At 39.5% G+C, this 22851-nt stretch overlaps 1 protein-coding gene across 4 annotated transcripts in view; it reads left to right on the plus strand.

Annotated features, from left to right (window-relative positions):
* Positions 1 to 22851, plus strand: part of ST6GALNAC5 (ST6 N-acetylgalactosaminide alpha-2,6-sialyltransferase 5) — a 197933-nt gene that overhangs the window by 160600 nt on the left and 14482 nt on the right. Inside the window, exon 5 of one of the 4 annotated variants that reach the window (XM_002750989.6) lies at positions 12916 to 15635. The exons of 1 other annotated variant lie outside the window; for it this stretch is intronic. In XM_002750989.6, coding sequence (XP_002751035.1) covers positions 12916 to 13147 — 232 coding nt within the window. In that variant the 3' untranslated portion in view covers positions 13148 to 15635. Of the gene's footprint in view, positions 1 to 11463; positions 12885 to 12915; positions 15636 to 22851 lie in introns of those variants that run through there. 2 more of the 4 variants (XM_009001516.5, XM_035251926.3) reach the window with 2 other exon arrangements.

Genomic DNA, 22851 nt, shown 5'->3' on the forward strand with positions numbered 1-22851 from the left:
GGCTTTCACCATGTTGACCAGGATGGTCTCGATCTCTTGATCTCGTGATCCACCCGCCTCGGCCTCCCAAAGTGCTGGGATTACAGGCTTGAGCCACTGCACCCGGCCCCACTCTTCTCTCTTTTTAACCCGAAGATCAAACACAGCAATAATATTAATTGATATGGAAGAGTCAGGCCACAAATGAGGAGAGGTACAGACAGAGCAGAACTTGGACTACAGGTCAGGGTCAAAAACACTGGGGCCAGGCTGCACAGGTGTAAAGCCTGGCCTGGTCACTTAACCCACCTAGTAAGACCTTGAACAAGTCACTTAGTGTCTCTGAGTCTCAGCTTCCTCATCCATAGAAGTGGATGTGATAATAATAGACTCTGCCTCAAAGAGCTGTAGGCAGATTAAATAAGCTAATACATGTGAAATGCTTGGAACAGTGCCTAGGAAGTACATGGCAAACACAAGGCAAGTTAGCTGGAATCCTCACCCACTTCTGCCTCACTTAACTCACTGGCCCCATGTCCCTGTTTAACAATCTATGTGCAAAAAGTAACTAGAATGGCATAAAAAAGCAAACTGCCTCCTCAAACCAACAGGCTAACAGAGACAGTGAGAATGGCACTTATGGGCATGCAAAAAGCCATCAAAGTTGATGGTTATACAGCAGATATAATTATGCAATATTGCCATTAGGACGCCAGAAAGAAAAAGCATGAATAAATTGAAATGTTAATGACTTCAAGCGTTCAAGGAAATATTCCATTTATTATGGAAAACAAATGAAAGGCAAGTTAACCTGTCATTTCTCTTACTCAGAGTTAGTTCATCACAGCTTCATGTACAGTAGGATGGAAACAATTTATGGAAAATACTCACAAAGAAATTAAGATAATGTCAATGCATTATATATTGCCACTGGCTCTGGGTTTCTGTTCCTAACAGCTCTCATACCCAAAGGTTTGATAGTTGTTTGCATAAGATGGTTTCAGCAAGAACTCTTCCAAAGGACCCTGTGCCCGAGTTCTGTCACAGAAGTGGAGTGTCATCTGGAGGGAAGGTTCAGGGCTGGAAAGAGCTTCCTGCTCAGTCATAAAGCCTGTTTAAGGAAGGGTAAGAAGGAAGACCAGGAGCGGCACAGTTGCATTCCCAAGTTCCATTCATCTGCATTTCCAGGACATGTGGACTGAACCACGAGGCATCTGGTTTCAAATTGTGGGGCCTTGAGCCTTGCTTTCCTTGTTTGTAAAATAGGAATAAGAAAATAAGAAGAAGAACAAGCAGGTCATGGTGAGAATTAAATGAGATCATAGATGTAGTGTGTTGGATGCAGTACCTAGCACACAGCATTCGGGAAGGAGTATCAATATCATTTATATTAATAAGATATGTAAAATAATTTATATTATTAATATTATCCCAAGCACTTGAGAGTTGCCCTGAAAGATACCAAGAATTTTGAGTGGGAGGCTGGGCATGGTGGTCCACAACTGTAATCCCAGCACTTCAGGAGGCTGAGGCGAGCAAATTACTTGAGCTCAGGAGTTTGAGAGCAGCCTGGCCAACATGACGAAACCCTGTCTCTACAAAAAATATAAAAATTGGCTGGACATGATGGTGTGCACCTGTAATCCCAGCTACTCGGGTGGCTGAGGCACCAGAACCGCTTGAAACTGGGAGGCGGAGGTTGCAGTGAGCTGAGATTGTCCCACTGCCCTCCAGCCTGGGCGACAAAATGAGGCATTGTCTCAAAAAAAAAAAGAATTTTAAGGGGGGTTCAAAGAAGAGGACACAGCTTCTTGCCACCTGGAGGTTTATCATAAGCCTTATTCATGCCAAAATATAAAGAACACAGACAGCAAAGCCACTTGCCAGGTTACTATAAAAGGAGGCAGCTTTGCAATCTTCGTTTAAGAGTTAATAAGTCTGTAAACAGTATCTTCCTCACCACTAGAGAATGAAAAAGAAACTGGTAGGTATCCACTACTAGTCTGACTATTTCCTCTTTAATCTTTATTTTGAAAGAAGCAATGAAATATCAGGGGCTGAAAACATGGTGCATATATCATGAGCTCCGTGGCGTAAGGAGGTAAGCTATCACCAGGGCCAAAAATGGCTGGGGATGGTTTTGTGAGGTGGCAGCACTCACACTGGTTGGGCGTATAGCCTCCCTGAGGGCAGAGTTCTGTGTATTTAGTTCAGCGTTGGATGCCTAGAACACAGGACAGCAGATATTTACTCTACCAGCATATGGCAGGCACTTCATAAATATCAAGGGAATGAATGGCTCTATCCTCTACTCTCTGTAGTGCTATAATAAACGGTGTTGTGTATGGATAAAAATAACCATTTCTGGCCGGGTGCGGTGGCTCACACCTGTAATCTCAGCACTTTGGGAGGCCGAGGCGGATGGATCACAAGGTTAAGAGATCGAGACCATCTTGGTCAACACGGTGAAACCCCGTCTCTACTAAAAATACAAAAAAATTAGCTGGGCATGGTGGCGCATGCCTGTAATCCCAGCTACTCAGGAGGCTGAGGCAGGAGAATTGCCTGAACCCAGGAGGCGGAGGTTGTGGTGAGCCGAGATCGCACCATTGCACTAGACCAAAACTCCGTCTCAAAAAAAAAAAACATTTCTGCCTCTCAGAAGCTGTGACCTTGAGAAAGTTACTTGACCTCACTGAGTCTTAGTGACTGAAATTGGGCAAGTTATCTAATGCTCCCTCTCAGAAGCCTCACCTGCAAAATGGTGACAAGGATTATCATATCTCTTGCATTGAGAGCTTATATGATAATTCTATGAAGTCATAGATGAGGAATGCTTAGCAAAGTTCCGGGGTCTGTTCAGTACATAGAAAGTTATGAGGTGAAAGAATTCACTGATATAAAATTGGTGAATTTTACAGAATTGGCATTATGTGGCTACCAGCTCCTTGCAGGACATCTCATGGGCTGCTCAAAGTGTGCCTAGCCTTTCTATAGCTTCCCTAAAGTTCCCAGTGTCTCACTGCAATGAAGAGCTAACATGGAGCCAGGTTTCAGCAAACAAAGAGAGCAAGCTGTTCACTTTGGGCAAATTAACCATTTCAGACCATAAGACACAATTGGTACCCTCAGAAAAGTCACTAAATAAATCACAAGCCTTTTATTCATTCAGCTAACTCGTGCTCGGCACCAGGGAGCTAATCAGAGATGAATGAGACAAGGTCTCTGCCTTCAGCAGCATCTGACCCACTGAGCTTTATTGGACCATTTGTCTCCAGCTTTCAAACTGGACTCAGAGAAGTTCTCACATTCCTCTGATTCTATCAGGTGGCACAGGGACAAGGAGCCAGGACAACAGGAATATTGGACCCTTCCACCCCACTTGGTCAGGGGCAGACCCACTTGGATCTGTTTTGCTTATGGGCTGTTGTATAAGATTTCTTTTCAACAAAAGATTCCCTGACAAATAAGAACTTTAAGAACCTCTGGTCTAAGACACAACCCTGCTGCTTTCCAATCTAAATCAAACTCTTTCACACTTTCCAGGATAGTTGAATCATCATCTTTGTACTATCCCAAAGAGAATGTCAGCTGTCATATGCATGGTGTGATGGAGGGGAGGCAGTAGGAGAGAGAAAAGTGCTCAATTATATCTTAGGGAGCAAACAGCCAAGCAATCTGTGAGTGCCTGATCTCCAAGGGGCGGGGTGGGTAGCCTGGAGAGTCATTTCCCATCAGCTGTCCTGGAGGTCTGCGCCTTCTCATCTCACCCAAAGGGCCTGAGTTACTTCTAGGAGTCATTCATTGGCAAGAAAACTTCTAGCACCCCCTAAAAGTATTAAGCCCATGGACTTTTTAGGAAGAAAGATAGCATCACATTCATATTTAAATCCACAAATGGAAGTGGTAGACATGTAAATGGCCATGGTGGCAGATGACAGATGTCTCTCATCCAAGATCTGGCAGACTCTAACTGACTCAAAGTCATTTGAATAGCATGCACCATCTTTCCTCTGGTACTGCGATAACTTCCTGGACTGTTCTCTCCAACTCTCGTCTTTTTCCTCTCCAAATATGACTGTGCCTTGTTAGATAACAAATCTGACATTGGGGAGTCACTTAAAACTCCTCAGTCACTTCCCAAACTTTCTGAGGAGAGTTCACACTCTCTAGCTTAGCACACAAGACCTTCAGGATAGGGCTTCTGCATACCACTTTAGTCACATATTCTCGACTGACGCAGACTTATGTGATTATTCGTTTATTCACCCTTACTGAAAAACTTGTAAAGGAACTCACCCTGCAGATACCTGTTCCTATGCCCTCAGTTTGCACTGCCCATCTTCTACTTCCTTAAGCTGGCTGGTTTCCTGCTGGCTCTTTACTAATAACATTAATGGCTATTTGTTGTGCATATACCTCAATGCTGGCTCTGTGCTTAACATGAACACATGCCTTCTTTCCTTGAGACTTACAGTAATCTTATGAGGTAAGCATCATTAATATCACCATTCTACATATGAGGCCTAAAGACATGAAACAGTTGCCCATGGTCATAGAGCAGATAAATAACAGTGCTGGGATTTCAATGCTGTCTCCAGGGCCCAAAAGCCAATGCACTTTATATATATATATTATAATATGTATATTATATAAAATATATATAATATATAATATATATATTATTGCACTTTAGGTTCTGGGGTACATGTGAAGAATATGGAGGATTGTTGCATAGGTACATACAAGGCAATGTGGTTTGCTGCCTCCATCCCTATCACCTATATCTGGCATTTCTCCCCATGTTATCCCTCCCAAACTCCCTACCCCAGACTGTTCCACCCCTAGTCCCCTACAACAGACCTCAGTGTGTGATGCTCCCCTCCCTGTGTTCATGTGTTCTCATTGTTCAACACCCGCCTATGAGTGAGAACATGCGGTGTTTGATTGTCTGTTCTTGTGTCAGTTTGCTGAGAATGGTGGTTTCCAGGTTCATCCATGTCCCTACAAAGGACATGAACTTATCATTTTTATGGCTGCATAGTATTCCATGGTGCTCTTAATCCTTCGGTTTACCTTTCAGATACAGCAGCCCTTCCTCCTCAGCTCTCCCTAGCCTCCTGTCTGAGTCAGACCTACTGGGCCCACTGGGCCTCCCTCTACCTCTGCCCTGCCCCACCTCACTGACTGGTTTGCCCATCTCCTTTGTTTGACTCTAGGCTCCTTAAGAGGAGGGCCCTGTCTCTATTTATACTTGTATCGTTAGCACGTGTCCTTGTGTCTGGCACAGCGTGTATTTTCAGTATAGATTAATTCAATGATAAACAAAAATAATCCCTGTCCATGAACGTGTTTAGGAGATTGATTCTAAACATTATTACTGCAAAACCAAAAGTGCCAGACACATCAAAACTACAATTAGCAAATTCAGATTTTGAGGGGGCCCCAGAAGTCAATGGCGCCTACCTTGTTTTGTTCTCACAAGGGCCAGCTCTGGGTACTCAGAGAGGGGCTTAGGCATCAGCCCCCACCCTGCCTGTATCACCAGACTTTAGGCACCTCGAAGTTCAGAAAGCTGGAGAAACTTAATGCCATGTTGCACCAAAGACAGCATCAAAATATACAGTGGACTCTTAAATCATGCCGCATTCATACTGCAAGCCAAATCCATTCTCTCTAGATGGCCTATAAATTGCGTGGAAAGAGCTGTTGCTGTTGCTTTCCAAACTAAGTTATGGTGAGTATTTAATCTCATTTCCATTGTAAATTATTTGTGATAATAATGGGCCAAGCATTTAAATTCTACGTAATAATCTTATTTCTGGTCATACTTAGCACATTACCAAGTTTACAACTTTCTGTTCCCCATCATATCTTGAGTATTAATTAGCAGGGTAATGATTCAGAGTGATCGCTGTCACGGAACTAAATTAATATCTCATCTGTAATGTGAAGGACATCTCAAAGGTATCGTGAATATCAGAGAGTTGATGCTGCTAGAATTATTAGCTAGTGAACATTAATAAAGCTGCCAGCCTAACAGGGAAAGTTCTTACTTGGCGACAGTCCACCGGGTAGAATCGGAAGCTTACTTACAGAAGACGGGTGTGGAATGGTAATGCCGCCCATGCAGTTTACATTTTATGAAGTAGACTTAAAATGTGTGGTTGTGTTTCTTCCAGGGTGAGGGTGGGGCTTGTGTGACTCACTGTGGCTCTGTGTTTCATGAAGGGTGGGCGGCTACAGGCTGCTGGTGCTCCATGCTCTCAGACACACAGAGATATGGTGCTCCATTCCATGCTCCCAGACACACAGTGCTATTCCATAGGCTCCCAAGGCATATAGCTCTTTTCCTCCCAAAAGAATATCCAAGGATCAGAAATCAAGGCAGCAGAATAAGCGTGGCTCAGTGCACCTCCGGGACTGCGGAAGATGCTTGGGAAGGACTGTTTCAGAAGCGTCATCTTCTGAATGTCTCATAGTGTCACCAAACCCCCAGTGAAAGCCAATTGCAGAACAACTTAGAGACTTCACAGCTGTTAATTCAACTCTATTCTCTCTATTCTCCAAACGTTTCCTGAGTGCCTACTATATGCCAGGTACCACACCAAGAATAGAAATGTGTTTAAAGAGCATGTCTAAGAGTTCTAGAGAGAAGCAAAGACATCATTCTTTCCTCAGGATATTTGCAGCCTTCTGCACAGTCCAGCCCCAGACCCAGTGGGCAGGGTCAATGTAGATGATACTATAGGGAAGAAAAAGTAATTTCTTTTCCTCACCTATCACAGGTTCTTTGCTGAGACTACTATGACAAAAGACAGATTAACAAGAGAAAAGCATACACATTTATTTAATATAAATTTTACATGACACCAGAGCCTTCAGAAATGAAGAGCCAAAGAAACAGGAAAACCTCCATATTTTTATGCCAAGTTTGATGAGGAAGTGGATAGTAGTGAAGAAGTAGGATTGGACAAAGAAGGTGAAATCTAATGGTAATAAACCAGGGTGGGTGGGGGGAGGTAGCAATGTCTGTTTGTTCAGATTCTTTTGGCATTTCGGTGTCTTTGAGGATAAGGATGTTCTTTTCCTCCAGGTAAAGGTAAGGTACCTCTGGAATGAAGGTTTATGACCTGCTTTAGAGGAGGGCACAGAAATCTTTTATGACCCGTGTCAGGGGAGAAGAGTGAAGAGAGGGTGACAGTGATCTCCCTGCTTCTATTGTTTCCTCAAATGCCAAGTTATCGTATTTTGGAGCAGCATGACCTGAACCTCGTCAGTACCCAGAAATGGAAGTGTCTTCCCTTGCTTGTTAGAGTCATGAGGTTTTTTTCAGTTGTAAAACTTAGCTTTAGAAGAGTAAAAAAAAAAAAAAAAAAGGAACATTACAAACCCCTGCTGCCATCAGCACTGATGGGCAGAACTGTACATGAGCACAAGGCCTCTGTGTATCAGCCTGAGCTGCTCGCGATCCCCACACATGGGACTCCTCTGTAGCAAGAGCTCAGAGGAAAGCGGCAAGGACAAGCTGTTTTCAACCACATACTGTTAATGCCAGTGAAACCTGGGTGCCATTAGTACAGAAATCCCACCTGGAGGACAGGAGTTTTTCCAAGACACAGAATCTCACTTTTAAGAGTACAGGGTCTGGAGTCAACTGGCTTTGGTCCAAACCTTGGCTGCAAAACTTGGTTTTTCTGTGCATGAGTTTCCTCATCCATAAAGTGGGGGTGCTAAGAGTAGCTCTCTGCTATAGTTTGGATATATTTTGTTTGTTCCCACCAAATATCATGTTGAAATTTGATCCCCAGTGTTGGAGGTAGGGCCTAGTGGCAGCTGTTTGAGTCACGGGGGACGGGGGCAGATCCCTCATGAATAGATTAGTGCCAACCCTAGGGCAGGGCATGACTGAGTTTTCACTCTCTTTGCCCCCAACAGATCTAGTTGTTAAAAAGAGCCTGGCACCTCTCCTCCTCTCTTCTCCCTCTCTCACCTTGTGACCTCAGCACATGCCACTCCCCTTCACTTTCTGCTATGAATGAAAGCAACCCAACGTTTTCCCAACATGTCCAATCTTGAACTTTTCCAGCAGCCATGAGAATCATGAGCCAAATAAAACTTTTTTCTTTATAAAATACCAGGACTTGGTTATTCTTTTATAGCAATGCAAAATGGACTGACACTCTCTTATAAGGATATTGTGAGGACCAAATAAGCTAGTATATGTGGAGTGATGAGCACTGTGCTCTGAGCTGAAATGCTCAAACCCAGCAGCTTAGATGGACAATAAGTGAGCTTGTGTGCTGAGAGCCAGGCAGGGGACTGTCTCCCTGGGTGTCAGATGCTCCCTCTCAAATGGGAGCTGAAATAATTGCCTCAGAGGGCTGATGGGGATGTAAAGGAGATCACATCAGTTAAGCACTGAGGCTGAGCAGGTACTTACAAAATCAGTTGTCTCGAACTTGGTTGCATATTAGAATCTCAAGGAGCTTTCTACCATTAGAATCTTCTAAGGAGTTTTATTGTTATAATATATATTATTTAAAAATATATATGTTTATTTTGTTTTGAATAATTTTAGGGTTACAGAAAGGTTGCAAAAATAGTACTGACAGTTTATAAACCCTTTATTCAGCTTCCCCAATGCAGATTTGCATTTCTACAGTTCGATTATCAAAAGTAAGAAATTAGCATCAGTACAATGCTCAGCTAAACTACAGGCATTATTGATATTTTACCAGTTTCTCCACTATGTCCCTTATTTCCTCCGAGAAGGAATCCAGATTCCCTTTGCATCTATTTATCAGGTATCCTTAGTGTCTAAATTCACGGTAGCTCCTCAGGCTTTCCCTACCTTTTATGACACTTTTGATGAGTACTAATCAGGTATTTCATAGACTGTTCCTCAGTTGGGGTTTATCTGATATTTTCCGGTGCTTAGATTGAGATTATGCATTACTGGGAAGGATACCACAGAAGCCATAGGCCCTTCTCAGAATCTCGTAACAGGAAATGTGACATCCATATGTCCTATTACCGGTAATGTTAACCTTGATCACTTGGTTAGGATGGTGTCTGCTAGGTTTACCCATTGTAAAGCTACTGCTTTTCCCTTTGTCATTAATCAATAACTTGGGAGAGATACTTTAAGTTTATATAGATAACCTTTTTCTCTTCATCTTTATCCTCATTAATGTTCCTTTCACTGGTGCATCTTGCCTGCAACAATTACCACAACGTGCTGAGGATGGTTTTCTATTCCCTCATTCTTTCTACATGGCTTTATTGGAATTTTTCTGTAATGAAATGCTGTTTCTTCTTCTCCATTTATTTATTTATTTATTCGGTTATTTATTGAAATCATCGTGGATTCATGGGTATTTATTTTATTGGTTTTATAATCCAATACCAACATTGTTTATTTTGGTTCAAACCTAAGACACTTTCTAAAATTCCTGTGCCTGAGTTTCTCTCCAAGTCATTTGAACCAGAGTCTATGGAGGTGGAGCATAGGTATTTCTTTAAAGTTACCCAAGTGCACTAAAGGTTAGTTCCCTCACCCTCCCCACCTGCTTCCTCTAAAAACAAAAAACATCTTCTTCACATCATTCTTCAGGGCTTGTTCTCAAATTGGCTGCCAGAGTGTGGATGGCAGGCCGCAGCCCCTTGGGGAACCGGCTCTGTGGTCATCTCCATCCCTGCCTCCCAGCCCACATATCCTTTCCTTCAGCTCACCAGGCCCACAATGGGAACTTGAGCACCAGAATCTCTTTTATATCTGCTTCCTCCTGTGGAAATTCTGCTGATGATTATTGTAGTTTCACTGAGGTCAGGGTGAAGGAAGAAAAAAGTAGGGCAGCCTTTAGAAAGTCACGTTTCAAGAAAAGACCCAAGGAAGTATGACCTTCGGCTAGGAATGTCTTTCTAAATGGCATAGTGAATTCCAGCTGATGGCAGGCTCACAGCTGGGAGAGGTGTTCCTGCAGTTTCCAGCTCTGCCTTCTGAGTTCCACAAAGCACTTTTTTTTGCTGCTTGGACAGAGTTTTAACATGTGGAAACAACCCGCTTACATGAATAACTTATCTTGACGCCTCTGAAATCACAGTAACCAAATATGTAAATTTAATTCTCCTTTTAGGAGATCAATATAGAGTCAGATAAGTTTTTTTCCAAAGAGATGGTCTTCCTGAATAAGGAAATTGATCCTATAGCATCTTTAGCTGGTTTCCAATTACCCTCTACTCCTACGTGCCAAATCAATCTCACGATATTTTTAGAAACCTAACTGTTTCTTTAGTCAGACTGATGCCAATAAAATGTCCAAAAGTTAGATGAATCTGATTTAAAACCTGATTTGTGATGGAATAAAAGCTTAACCCCAAGTATACCATGGCAACGTGGTATGGCTCCCCCAAATTATGCCATATGAATATGAGAAGATTTGTCTCACAGACTTTTATTTTTTTCTTTATAATGGTCAGCTCCAACCTGAATTTTTCTTAGCATGCATTTTCTGTATCGAAAACGCCTTCTATTAAAATTTTAATGGGATTCCAATTTCTAGGGTAAGTAAAGTAATAAAATCTGCAATAACTAGACAAGAAAGGATTCAATGTTTCACTATAGAACATAGAGATACTTCTAAGGCAGGCATATTAGAGATGCAAAGTGTTAATTCAGCATAGCATGCAAGCCAGGATATGGGATGTTCAGATGCTGCATGACAAAAATAAATCTCTCTTCCTGGAAGAACTTTAACCTAAGAGGAGAAACAGCTCAAAGGTTTATTGTTGTCAGAGCCACAAACATGACACCCCTCTTGATAAAAGACTTCGATCCCTGACCCCAGTAAAGTTGCTACTCTAAAAGCCATTTGTGTATTGATCTCCTCGGAAGAAAACAAACAGGTATGTAGCAGGATGCGCATCCTTGGGAAACCAAGTTATTATATTTAGAGGAGAGCCCAAGTGACCAAAGTGGGAACGCTGGGGCATCAGGCTCTGAAAGATGATTTGCAAGATGCCAAGAAGCCTGGGCCTTTTCTCTTCTTAGTCTCTGCAACAAGACCAGTTGCTGAGCACAGCTCAAATTAGGAAAGTATGTCTGTCAGAAACCCTGACTAATCTTACCGTTCCTTCTTCAAAAGACAGAAGAGGTGGGTAGACTGGCCTATCATAGAAACCAGTCTAAGACCAACACTCTTTCCTGAGTAAATATTTTATTAACCCTAAAACAAAGGCACCTACCACCCCCACATGTTAACCCTGTGCATGCCACCTTGAAGAAGTGAGCCAGTATTTCCTGTTTAAAGCTGAGACAGAGCTATGGGCAGAAAAACACTATGAGACTCTCAGGTTACCAAGCAAAGACTGAGGATGTAGAGTTTCTGGACTAAAAGGCTAGACTTTGAGTACCTAGGCCATCTGAACTACAAAAAAAAAAATCGTGGCCTCTGGTTTGCTGTCTTTCTTTTTCTCCCATAGGTTGAAAGTAGGATCAACAACTTTGCATACCTGTTAGAAACAAGCCACCTCAGAAAACCCACTGGGCTTGAGCTGACCCTTTCCCCTACTCTGATTGCTCTGCAGCTGCATTCCTGAACCCTACCTAGGCGCCGCAGAAAGCCTGCCAGACGTGCTACAAAGATGCAAAGCCTGATTACAGCATCCGGGCAGGTCGGGCAGCTGGAGGGAGGACAGGGAAAACAAGTGTTTGCTATCCATACTTGTAAATTCCTGTTTGACTCATTCTGTAAAAAATCCTGGTTTCTCTCTCTTTTTTAAAAAAACTGCCGCCACAAAAGTCACAGGATGATGTATTGTAAATCTGTTACAAGTTGACAAACTATCTCTGTGCCTGTTACCGGCGGATAGATGACCTTAGTCCTGAAACTCCCTTATGCCCCCGTCACCATATATAAACCCCCCATTTTGTAAGCTCGGGGCTGCCTCCTCTGATTGTTACAGAGCAGCCGGGTAGGTTAATAAAACTTGCTTGCCTGACTTTGGGTCTATTCTCCTTTCTCTCAGCTACCCTTGCAATACCCAGAGAAGAAAACGTCTTTAGAAGTTTGCTGTTTAGCTGCTAATTCCATATAAATTTCTTTCACCAACAAAATTTTAAAAATTATTTATTGAGCACCTACCAGGCATTGTTCTAGGAATAAGACAAAGCACTGTCCTCATGAACAGCCAATAAACAAGTAAACAACAACAATTTCCGAGAGCAATTGATGCTATAAAAGAAAATGAATTCTAGTGAGATGAAGTGAGAGGAGCAAGTGTCAGGTAAGATCTCACAAAGAAGGATATTATTTGAGCTGATACCCAATGGTGAGGAGTGAATACAGAGAGAGTATTCCAGACAAGTGACCGCCATCAAGTGCAAAGGCCCTGAGGTAGGGATGAGCTTGGTAGAGTTGACCAGAAAGGCCAGTATGGTGGGAACGTAGGGAACAAGGCTGGATGGATTAGGAGAGGACTTGGAAGAGGAGCCACATCATATTGCGCCCCAGAGGCCATGCTCTCTGTGTAACTGGAAGCCTCTGGAGGGCTTGGGGTTGGAGTGGGGAATAGGAGTAACGTATTTTGTTTTGGTAATATCTCTCCAGCTCCTTGTGATAAATAGACTGTAAGAAGAGTGGAAACAATACTATTGTTGTGACTTATTAATATGTAAGATCTAAATCTGGGGAGATTGAACATTCTGCAGCTCGTTTTCAATCTCTGATAGAAATGATGGCCACTGATTTTATTTCTCAACCTCAAAACCTCTCCACTTCCTTATCGTGTAATCGGAAAAACCATTTGTTGAAACTCATTTAACTAGAAAATACACTTTATGTTTATCAACTTATTTAAGATAACATCTTAACTCAATCAGTTATAGGAAAATTTTTTTTTGCTTTAATCAGTTATCTCAATTTCCTCCTACAGGGATCCCAATCACCCTTCAGTACCTTATCATTATTATGAACCTTTTGGACCTGATGAATGTACAATGTACCTCTCCCATGAACGAGGACGCAAGGGCAGTCATCACCGCTTTATCACAGAGAAACGAGTCTTTAAGAACTGGGCACGGACATTCAATATTCACTTTTTTCAACCAGACTGGAAACCAGAATCACTTGCTATAAATCATCCAGAGAATAAACCTGTCTTCTAAGGGATGAGCGTGCCAGACTGTAATCCCAGGTATTCACCGCATCAGACACTGAGACCCTGAACTTCCTGAGCCACGAGACAGGAAAGGGTAACAGAACTGGCAGCAGAAAACAGCTTCGCTCCTCAGGAAGTACCGTGGACAGATGCCTGCCAGGCGTGACAAAGCAGTGCAGTTGGATTGCAAGGAAAAATTCCAGAAGTTATGCATCCTAATGAGTGTTGTCCCTTTCAGTGGTGTTACCTTAGGAGCCAAACACTCAATTCAGTTATAGCACTATGGCTAAAAACATTTTGGATATCTTAGTATTGCCTTTGAAACTGCAACATAAGCAACTCGACAATATTAGTTGCATTCCTTTATAGAAATACTGTGTCAAAGACATTTTTCTATCAAGTTGTATTCTTTCCTGATCTATAGCCTTTGTCGTCTGTTAGACTGTGTGTGTGTGATTTGTAAAATGCAGCCTGAAACTATGGACTGTTTCTGAAGAGCACATCTCCACTGACTTTCATAAAGCAAATGTCCAATATTTATTTACTGAGCGTTTTTTAGTGCAATCTAGGCCAGTATTTTTATAGATGATGATTATGTGGTAATTTAGCCTTCCTAACTCTTTAATCCTGAATGATGGTTGGAAATGGCCTAGAATTGGGTTGACGAGTTACTCTGTTCACAGTGCTCATTGTTAGCATGCAGTTGGTATTTGACTTGGAAATGTTGTGTTGTATTTTTTGAACCTCTAGGCTTCAGAAAAACTGCTCTTTTATAGAAAGAATAGAGATAACATTTTCCAATGTGCAGAAATGTTCCAAAAGGACAAAATTGAAAACCAAAAATTCTGTTATTAAAACAAAAAGAAAGCTAACAAGAGAAATTTAAAGACAGTTTTCTTTAGTAATAATTTATGTAAGTATCCCCTCTTGAGCCCTAGTTTCCTCTTCGGCAGAATGATGTCAGTGTACCAGATGACCTCTTAGGTTTCATCCCAGATCTAAACTTCTGGCCTCTTGTTGACCCATTTGAAGACTGCACTTGGAGTGATGGGCGCCAACAGTGGCGGGAACCTTATTTTGGGGGCCTTATCGACATTCATATTTTTCTCACTCTTGTGGTTAAAAATTCTCTTCTTCCTGAGTCCACATGGGCTAAAATCTACCCCCTGCTTCCTTCAAAGCATCACCATCCACCTCTTCCCTGGCCTCTCAACACACCAACACAGGCTACACACACACACACAAAAGACCTACTTCCAAGTGGTTCCCCGGCTACAAGAGCAAAGAACTGCCCTTTTGTGAGGAAAAGAGACTACAAGGAGATGCCCTATTATTCAACTCATTTATCCTACGAACTGTTTAGACTCACTACATATCTTCTTAGATAATATTCATTACCATTCTCTGGTCTGAAGGAGCATAAAAGACTTATTTTATTCAGAGCCAAGATAAATTTGTATTATAGATTTTTATTTAAACAAGCAATATTCTTATAGATATACTAGTGTTTTCTTTACCCATTACTTAGAAGGCATTAGAGAACCAAATTTGAAGGCACCAGCAAATATTATGTATGAAGACTGACATTGTTTTACAGACATGACCTGGCCATTACCACCTCTTTTCCCTTTTCTTAATTAGTAATAAGATTTCACTTCCTTACACTAAGTAATTATATGGAATACCAATTATATGGAATACTGTTGTTAAAATGCAAACACCATCAGGGTACTCCATAGCAAAAACAAAGTCGGTACTGTGGTGTGTGGCTTGGGCTATTAAAAGCCAGTAGGATTGAACTGGCTGTCCCAAACATACTGGAATATGTTCTTTAAGTTTTCTATGAATTTTATTTCATAAAAGTGGCTATGAATTCTATTTCAACACATTGTCTTCCACAGTATGGACTCTGAACACATCATGTTTTATCAACATATGAACAAGTATATTAATTGTATACAGTTTATAACCACTTGAAGAGATTATGTTCCTCAAACATAAGTGGCTCCTCTGACAACTTCTATATTTATGAAAAGTGGGAAGGGAATAGTTTAGACATGCAAGAATGTACTTATATTGCCTCATCTAATAATATCTCACATGTCTGTGTATCTTCAGATTTTAGATTTTCTTTAAAAAAAAAAACCCATCACAGTAGCTCCCATCTTGTTTGTAACTTCTCCCTCTCAAATACTCAAAAGAATGAAAAGAAACCAAGTTCTGAAAATCCTGGCTTAACTGGGAAATGTTTTAAATCTACATGTAGCTAGGATATGTGATTTCATATTTTTAAAAAGTGTGGCGTAAATAAGTGTAAAAAATTACCACCTGCAAAGTGGTTTTATTACAGCATTAAAGAAAATGGCTAGAAATCTGATAGATTGTGCTGATGAACCTGGTTGTGGGCAAATTGAATTCTTGTCTTGCCACTATCATTTCATGACTGTCAGTCTTAACACCATTCAACACCATTAAATATAAACTCTGATATAAAATATGACTACAGAACCATGTTTATAGACCTCAGTGATTCCAGTATCTGACTGTGTCTGAAGCCTACGTCATACTCGTTATGTTACATACCTTTTTCTTCTCTCCCAGCTGTGTCATCAGCTCCCTCCTAGCTTTTAAAACCCCAGTAATATAATGCCACAGCTGGCCGATCCATGGCTTCTGTTATTTCAACATAAGAACATTTGGCAGAGGCCATTACAATAGATAGCCATTATGGGCAAAGAGACAGGAATTTGCAAACAAAATCAATCACTTCAAATGGCCCATAAAAAGAGGAATCTTGGATTTAATATTCGACAGTAAATATTCACCCAAGAAAGCATACATTAAAAGAACATTAGGAGGTAAATATTCAGCATGCTGCGTGGGGACTTAGCTGTGTGATTTCCATTACCGTTAATGGGAATTTGGCAACTAAGTCCCTGTGCTTCGCTAACCCTGGTATGTACTCGTAAGGGCTACACATAAAACCTGAGCAATTCAGGGACTTCTGAGGTCATCAGATTTCAGAGTAAGATCTTTTCTTTTAGAAAAATAAATAAATGAAAGCAAAACACAAAGTACTCTAACTAAAGAGAAATTTGCGTGGTCCCTCACAGATTTGTGTATCCTTTGTTTTCTGAAGTTCTCCCCATTTCTGATCTATTTGAATTACATGAGAATGGAGGGAAATAATCTCATTTTGAAATAAAAACTCCCCTCAAAACTTAAAATTATCAACTTAGAAGATAATTAATGCTAAGTAAAAATAGAAGAAGAAAATTGAAATTATGTTAGGATTAAGATAGTATTATTTAAAGTCATATGCATCCATTCAGTAGCTGCCTAAATATCTGGCCCTGGTAAGACCAACCTCATTTCAGAAATATACCCTGGATTCCACCAGGGTGATGCTTCGAATTGTTCAATAAACCTGCTCTGAGAGAAGGGTCTGTGTTCCTATCTGTCTCTGCAGCATTAGGCGGTGATGTTAACACTCTACATGTTTTATATTTGACCCAATCATTTCTTCCATTCTCATTGCTTTCTCTTGAACCTCATCGTGTCTCTTTGCTGTCATTTTCTCCCAATTGTCTTATTTTGTCTACAGTGTGCTCTTAAACCAGCAGTTTTTGGGGCTGTTAAGGTCTTCCTTGTAGGTTTTTAAACTAAAAGTCTATCTAGGGGGCAGATTTGGAGTAGGTCCTTGCCAGAGTAATGACCATGGTAGGTGGGAGTATATATGGCTACCAGACAAGATACTTTGGAAGCACCATCTTGGTTTATCCAGGGCCAGATGGGGAGGGAAGAAGAGGGGACTCCAAGACACAGATTTCAATGCTAAAATCAGGGCAGCCCTGGGCACCATGACAGTAGGTCACCCTATCAGAAGGCCATCTCAAAGAGATTTATAATAATAAGTCCTGGGGGGGGGCAGGATGTGTGGACCAATTGCCTAGGTGTTAGCACATGCCAGAAGATACTTTGGAATGGAAAGAGGTGAGAGTGTCTCAAGGCTTAAAAATGAACAGATGCAACCCCTCTTTTCTAGGTCACTCATCCCATCTTCTCAGGGTATTAAAATACAAATGCAAAAAGGCTGAAACCCCATTTCTTTCTACTCAGTGCCCTAATATTATATTCTACCTTAAATTGTCCTTTGTCTTTTTGTGTGTGTGTCCTGTTAGTCTAATTAGATTGTAAGCTCCTCGAGGGCAGAGACTCTTTCTCCTTTGTCTCTGTAGCCAATACCTAGAATAGTGCCTTGCACACAATAGGCGCTCAATAAATGTCTGTTGTTGATGATGACCTCTTAATTTTGACCCATTGGATTGATAATTGGGTATAAACACATCCTTCTATTTTAAAAGTACAAGGAATATAGTATGTTTTGATATAGTAAAATTTTAAGTGGATTTTTATAGGGTTAGTTCTTAAACCTATAATGTTTTTAATCAACAGAGCTGACCTAGATTTTGGCAGGATAATATTGCTGAATTCATTAGGTTTGCTAATCCTGGCTGTACTGAGCACACAGGTGAAGTAAAGTTCAGCAAGCTTTGTGTTTTCACTGTTAGTGAACTCCTCTTAGCACAAATTAAATTTAATATTGACAAATGCTACACCATCTGCAGAAAGGCGGAAGAACAGCTTGGACTCTGACTTCTGTGGTTCAGCTACTAAAATGAGACAGGGGATAACATGCTTTAAACTTGACAGCTTTCTAAAGCTGCTGGGAATCCAACTGGTGGTTATCAAAGGTTTATAAAAATTAAGTATACATTTATCTTAAAAAAAAAAATGAAACAAACAAACAAAAAGAAATTTTGTTTCCATGAAGCAGATCCGAAATGGTTTCATCTCTACCAGAATGTGAAAGGAAAGGAGAACCCTTGGGAAAAGCTGTCCTCAGGCAGAGCATCTCAGGCTTCTGAATCACCACCTGGCCAGCACCTGGTGCTTGGTTACCTCCCAGCTGCAGGAGAGGGCAATAGGCAAGCAGTAAAGGTCAGTCAGCTGCCACATTTACTTCTACAAAGGACCATATTATTACCTTCTTGAGCATGTGGCTATTCTAGAATTCCTCTCTCACCATCTACTCTTCCATATACTTATTTAAATGTGTGATCTCAATTTCATTTTTTAAAGCATAGGAAAAGGGCTAGAAGATACTACATTAAACTGAGATAAGTGTTTATTTCTAAATGGAGAGGTTCACAGATTTTCTAGCATTTTCAAAATGTACGTTATAATCACACAATGTTATTTCATAAAATTTTAAGAATGTCTTTGCTCACAACATAAGTTATCTCAATGGTTAGTGTCCTTAGTTCTTTACCACGTGACTAGCTCTTTAATTTCAAAACCAAATATAGGAAATTCATAATATTGAGTCAAAATTTTTATAATTATACTGTCTGTTGAATATCTTCTGTGTTTTGCACAATGTCCTTTGTGACATATATTATTTCACTATAATCTTACTATTATCCCATTTTGCAGACAAGTAAACTGAAACTAACAGAAGTTGTGTATCTGGCCCCCTGGGTGATGAAGATGAGAACGGACACAGCATGTCTTCTATCAAGCATTCTTCTACATGCTTCACATATATAAATCCATTTAGTCCTCACAATAACTCCGTGACACAGGTTCTTTTATCATTCCCCTTTACAGATGCAAAAATTGAGGTACAAGGCACTTCAGTAACTCGCCCAAGGTCGTGCCTCCATTAAGTGGGAAAGGCAGGTTAGAAGCCAAAGAGACCGTCTCTGGAGTGTCTGTTCTTTGTCACCACGTACTTCGTGGCAGAAATTTAATCCTACAGGCAACAATTTCTATTAGAATATTACTTATATAATATTTGATACACACCAAATAATGTGATGAATGTGTAAATTATGAAGCAAACATAAAAAGAACATTATCACTATTTTTGAAGCTACCTAAGTATTCCTTCTATTGTCTTGAATATTTTTATTTACCATTTTCTTGCTTTCTAAATGGTTTGTTACATACAGATATATATATATAAATACTATATCATTTTGTTTTGCATATTTATATACATTATAATCCTGTTAAAATGTTGTATATGTCTTCTGAAACTTGCTTTTTCCCAAGATTTATCCATATCCTTTGCATATATATAACTCTAGTTTATTTTCACTACTGTATAATGCCATCATGTGAATATACCATAATTTACTTTTATTCATTCTTTCAGTGAATATTTGGGTTTTCTGCTTGTTACTAATATATACAATGCTTGTCTGAACGTTCTTAGAAAATTCTAGTACATGTGTGCAAGAATGTTTTAGAGCATACCTAGGAATCAAATTTCTGGGCTGTAGAGTGAAATGTTCACATGTGCTTGATATTGCCAAGTTGTTTCTCAAAATGGTTGGACATTTTATACTCCTGACAGTAGTTGTTCCACATCCTTGCCAACACCTGGTATTTCCAGACTGTAAATTTTTGGCCAGCTTGGCGGATATAAGTTATATCTCATTATGATCTTTACATATATTTCCCTTATTCCTTATCTAGTTTAGCATTTTTTCTTATTGTTAATTCCCCATGAGTGTTACATCATCGATGAAAAATGGCTATTCATCTTTGTTCACTCTTCTCCTGGGTTACTTTACTCTTTCTTCTTAGCATATTCTTGATACTATTTTTGTTGATTGTCTGTGTTATAAGTATCTCCTTCCAATTTGTGGCTTGTCTTTTCTTTTTGTCTATGGTGCCTTTCAAGAACAAAAGTTTTACATTGTATTGTTTATATCAATTTCATGTTTTCTGTGTCATTAGAGCTTCTTGTTTATTTAATAAATCTTCTACTGTTCTTATTAACTATTTTCCTATATCTTATCCTAAAAATTTCAAAGCCTTTGTCTTTCACATGGCAGTCACGATTTATTTTCTTATATGATGTGAGGTAGCACTCACTTCTGTTTTTATATAGATACCAACTGTCCTAGCCAGCACAATTTACTGAAGAATTTGTTTTTCCCTAGTGATTTGCAATCAAATTTTCACATATGTGGGAATTTATTTCTGCTCTCTGTAATCTGTTCAATTCTAATCAAATCGACTATCTCTTTACTAATAAAAATCAAGGTCTTAGTTACTATAACTTTATAATAAATCTTAACACCTTGTAGAACAGCTCAATGCAACCTCCGCCTCCTGGGTTCAACCTCCATCTCATGGGTTCAAGCGATTCTGCTTCAGTCTCCTGAGTAGCTGGGATTACAGGTGCCTGCCACCACACCTGGATATTTTTTGGATTTTTAGTAGAAACAGGGTTTCACCATGTTAGCCTGGCTGGTCTTGAACTCCTGACATCAGGTGATCCGCCCGCCTTGGCCTCCCACAATGCTGGGATTACAGGCATGAGCCACCACGCCCAGCCCATGTGGTATATTTTTATATCCAACTTCTTTCCATCAAAATTATGTTTGTAAGGTTTATTCCCACCAATAGTTCTTTCATTGCTGTGTAGTATCACATTGCATTAGAATTACTAATTCTAATACTGATGCTCTTTTGGGTTGCTTTCATTTTAGGGCTACTATAAATGCAGTTGTTATGAACATTCTTAAACATGTATTTTGGTGGACTGTCTTGGCCCATCTGGACTGCTACAACAAAGTGCCATAGACTGAGTGGCTTTCAAACGCAGAAATTTATTTCTTAGAGTTCTGGAGGTCAGGAAGTCTGAGATTGGTGCCAGCATGTTCAGATTCTGCTAAGAGCCCTCTTCCACATTGCAGGGCCATCTTCACATTTTATACTCACTTGGCAAAAACATGGCAAGAGAGCTCTTTGGGGTCTGCTCAGGGATTCTTCAGGCCCAGTTCCCATTTTAATTTATTCCAACACACTGGTTTTCAAATGTTAATACAAACTTGCATTGGAGGAAAAATAAAAACACTTATGATGTAGTATCCTTTCTACTTATTATTATATTTCAAGGCTGTTTTTTTTAAAGGATTTCTTACAAAAGTTTTCACGAGATAGTTTGGTCTGTAATTTTTCTTGCTTGTATTAACTTTTTTAGGTTTTGATATCAAGGTTATGCTAGTGTCATTAATGGATTAGAAAGGGTTTCCACTTTTTCTGTTTTCTACAGGAGTTTGTGTAATGTTGGTATTATTTTTTTCCTTGAGTGTTCAAAGTAATTAAAGCCATTCAAAGCTACAATTTTCCATGTGAAGAGATTTTTAATTATAGATTCAATATCTTTAATAAGTACAGAAGTAGATTTTCTATTTCCACTTCTGTCAATTTTGATGAATTGTGTTTTTAAATAAATTTGTCCATTTCATCTAAATGAAATAAAGTTGTTTGTAATACTCCTATTCTTTTGTTAATTTCTGTGGGATAGCTTGTATATCTTTTCTTCTTTACTGATAGTGGTTCTCTCTCTCTTTTTCTCTCTCTCTCTGTCTGTCTGTCTTAGTGTTTCCCTCCTCCTTTCATTGGATTTAATTTGCTGTACTTGTTCTAGCTTCTTGAGGTGGAAGTTTAGGTCTATGATTTTTTTTCATTCTTCCTGTCTAATATATGACTCCGAAGCTATAAATTTTTCTCTAAATTCTGATTTAGCTACATCTCACAACTTTTGATATGTTGAATCTTCATTAACATTCACTTCAAAATATCTTAAAATTTCCCTTGTGTTTTTTTTTTAATGCATGAGTTATTCAGATATATGTTGCTTCATTTTTAAATATGTTGGCATTTTCTAGAAATGTTTTAGGTAATTTTTAACTCTGTTCCATTGTGGTCAAACATCACAACACTACTCTGGCAAACAATAATCAAATTATAATTATAATCTGTATTATTTCCATTCTTTTTTCTGAAATTTATTTAGACTTTTTTTAATGGTTCAGAATGTTGTCTATTTTGATGAATATCCCATGTGTATTTTACTATAGTTGTGGGTAGTAATCTTTATGTGTCAATTAAGTTAAGTTGATTACTAATGTTGTCCAAATCTTTTTTATACTTAACTGATTTTGTTGTCTGTTCCTTCTGTCATTTACTGAGGAGAATATATGGAAACCTATAACTATTTCTATTTAGGATTGTTATACCTTTCTTTAGAAGTGATCTTTTTGCCATTGTAAAATGTATTTCATTATCTTTAGTGATGCTGCACTCCTTAAATCCTATTTTGCCTGGCACTGGTCTAGCTACACTTGCTCTTATTCATGTTTGTATGTTTATATCCTCTTCTACCCTTTTATGTTTTTTTAAAATTTCAATTGTCTTATGTTCTTTCATTTAAATTGGTTCTCTTATAAAAAGCAGTAATTTACTTTTCTTTATCCAGTCGGATGCAGGATATTTTTACTGAACACTGCATTTTACTTTGACAGGTTTTTTTCTTCAGCACTTGATGTCATTGCATTATCTTCTTGTTTCCATAATTTCCATTTTATTGTATACATATTTATATACACACATATACATACATAAGTCTGTATTTATACATATAAGTACATCTGCACTATGTATACACACACACACACACATACACGTACAGAGAGAGAAAGAGATGTTCTATCAGTTTTGTTTCTCTGAAAAATCTTTACTAATACAGTTGATGTCTTAGGTTTCCTCATGTCAAGTTACTGTTTTCCCTTTTATAACTGTTAAGAATCTTGCAGGTTGATAATTTGAAAATATCCTGTTTTCATCATG

The sequence above is a fragment of the Callithrix jacchus genome, chromosome 7, assembly GCF_049354715.1.
Source record: "Callithrix jacchus isolate 240 chromosome 7, calJac240_pri, whole genome shotgun sequence".
NCBI classification, from domain to species: Eukaryota; Metazoa; Chordata; class Mammalia; order Primates; family Cebidae; genus Callithrix; species Callithrix jacchus.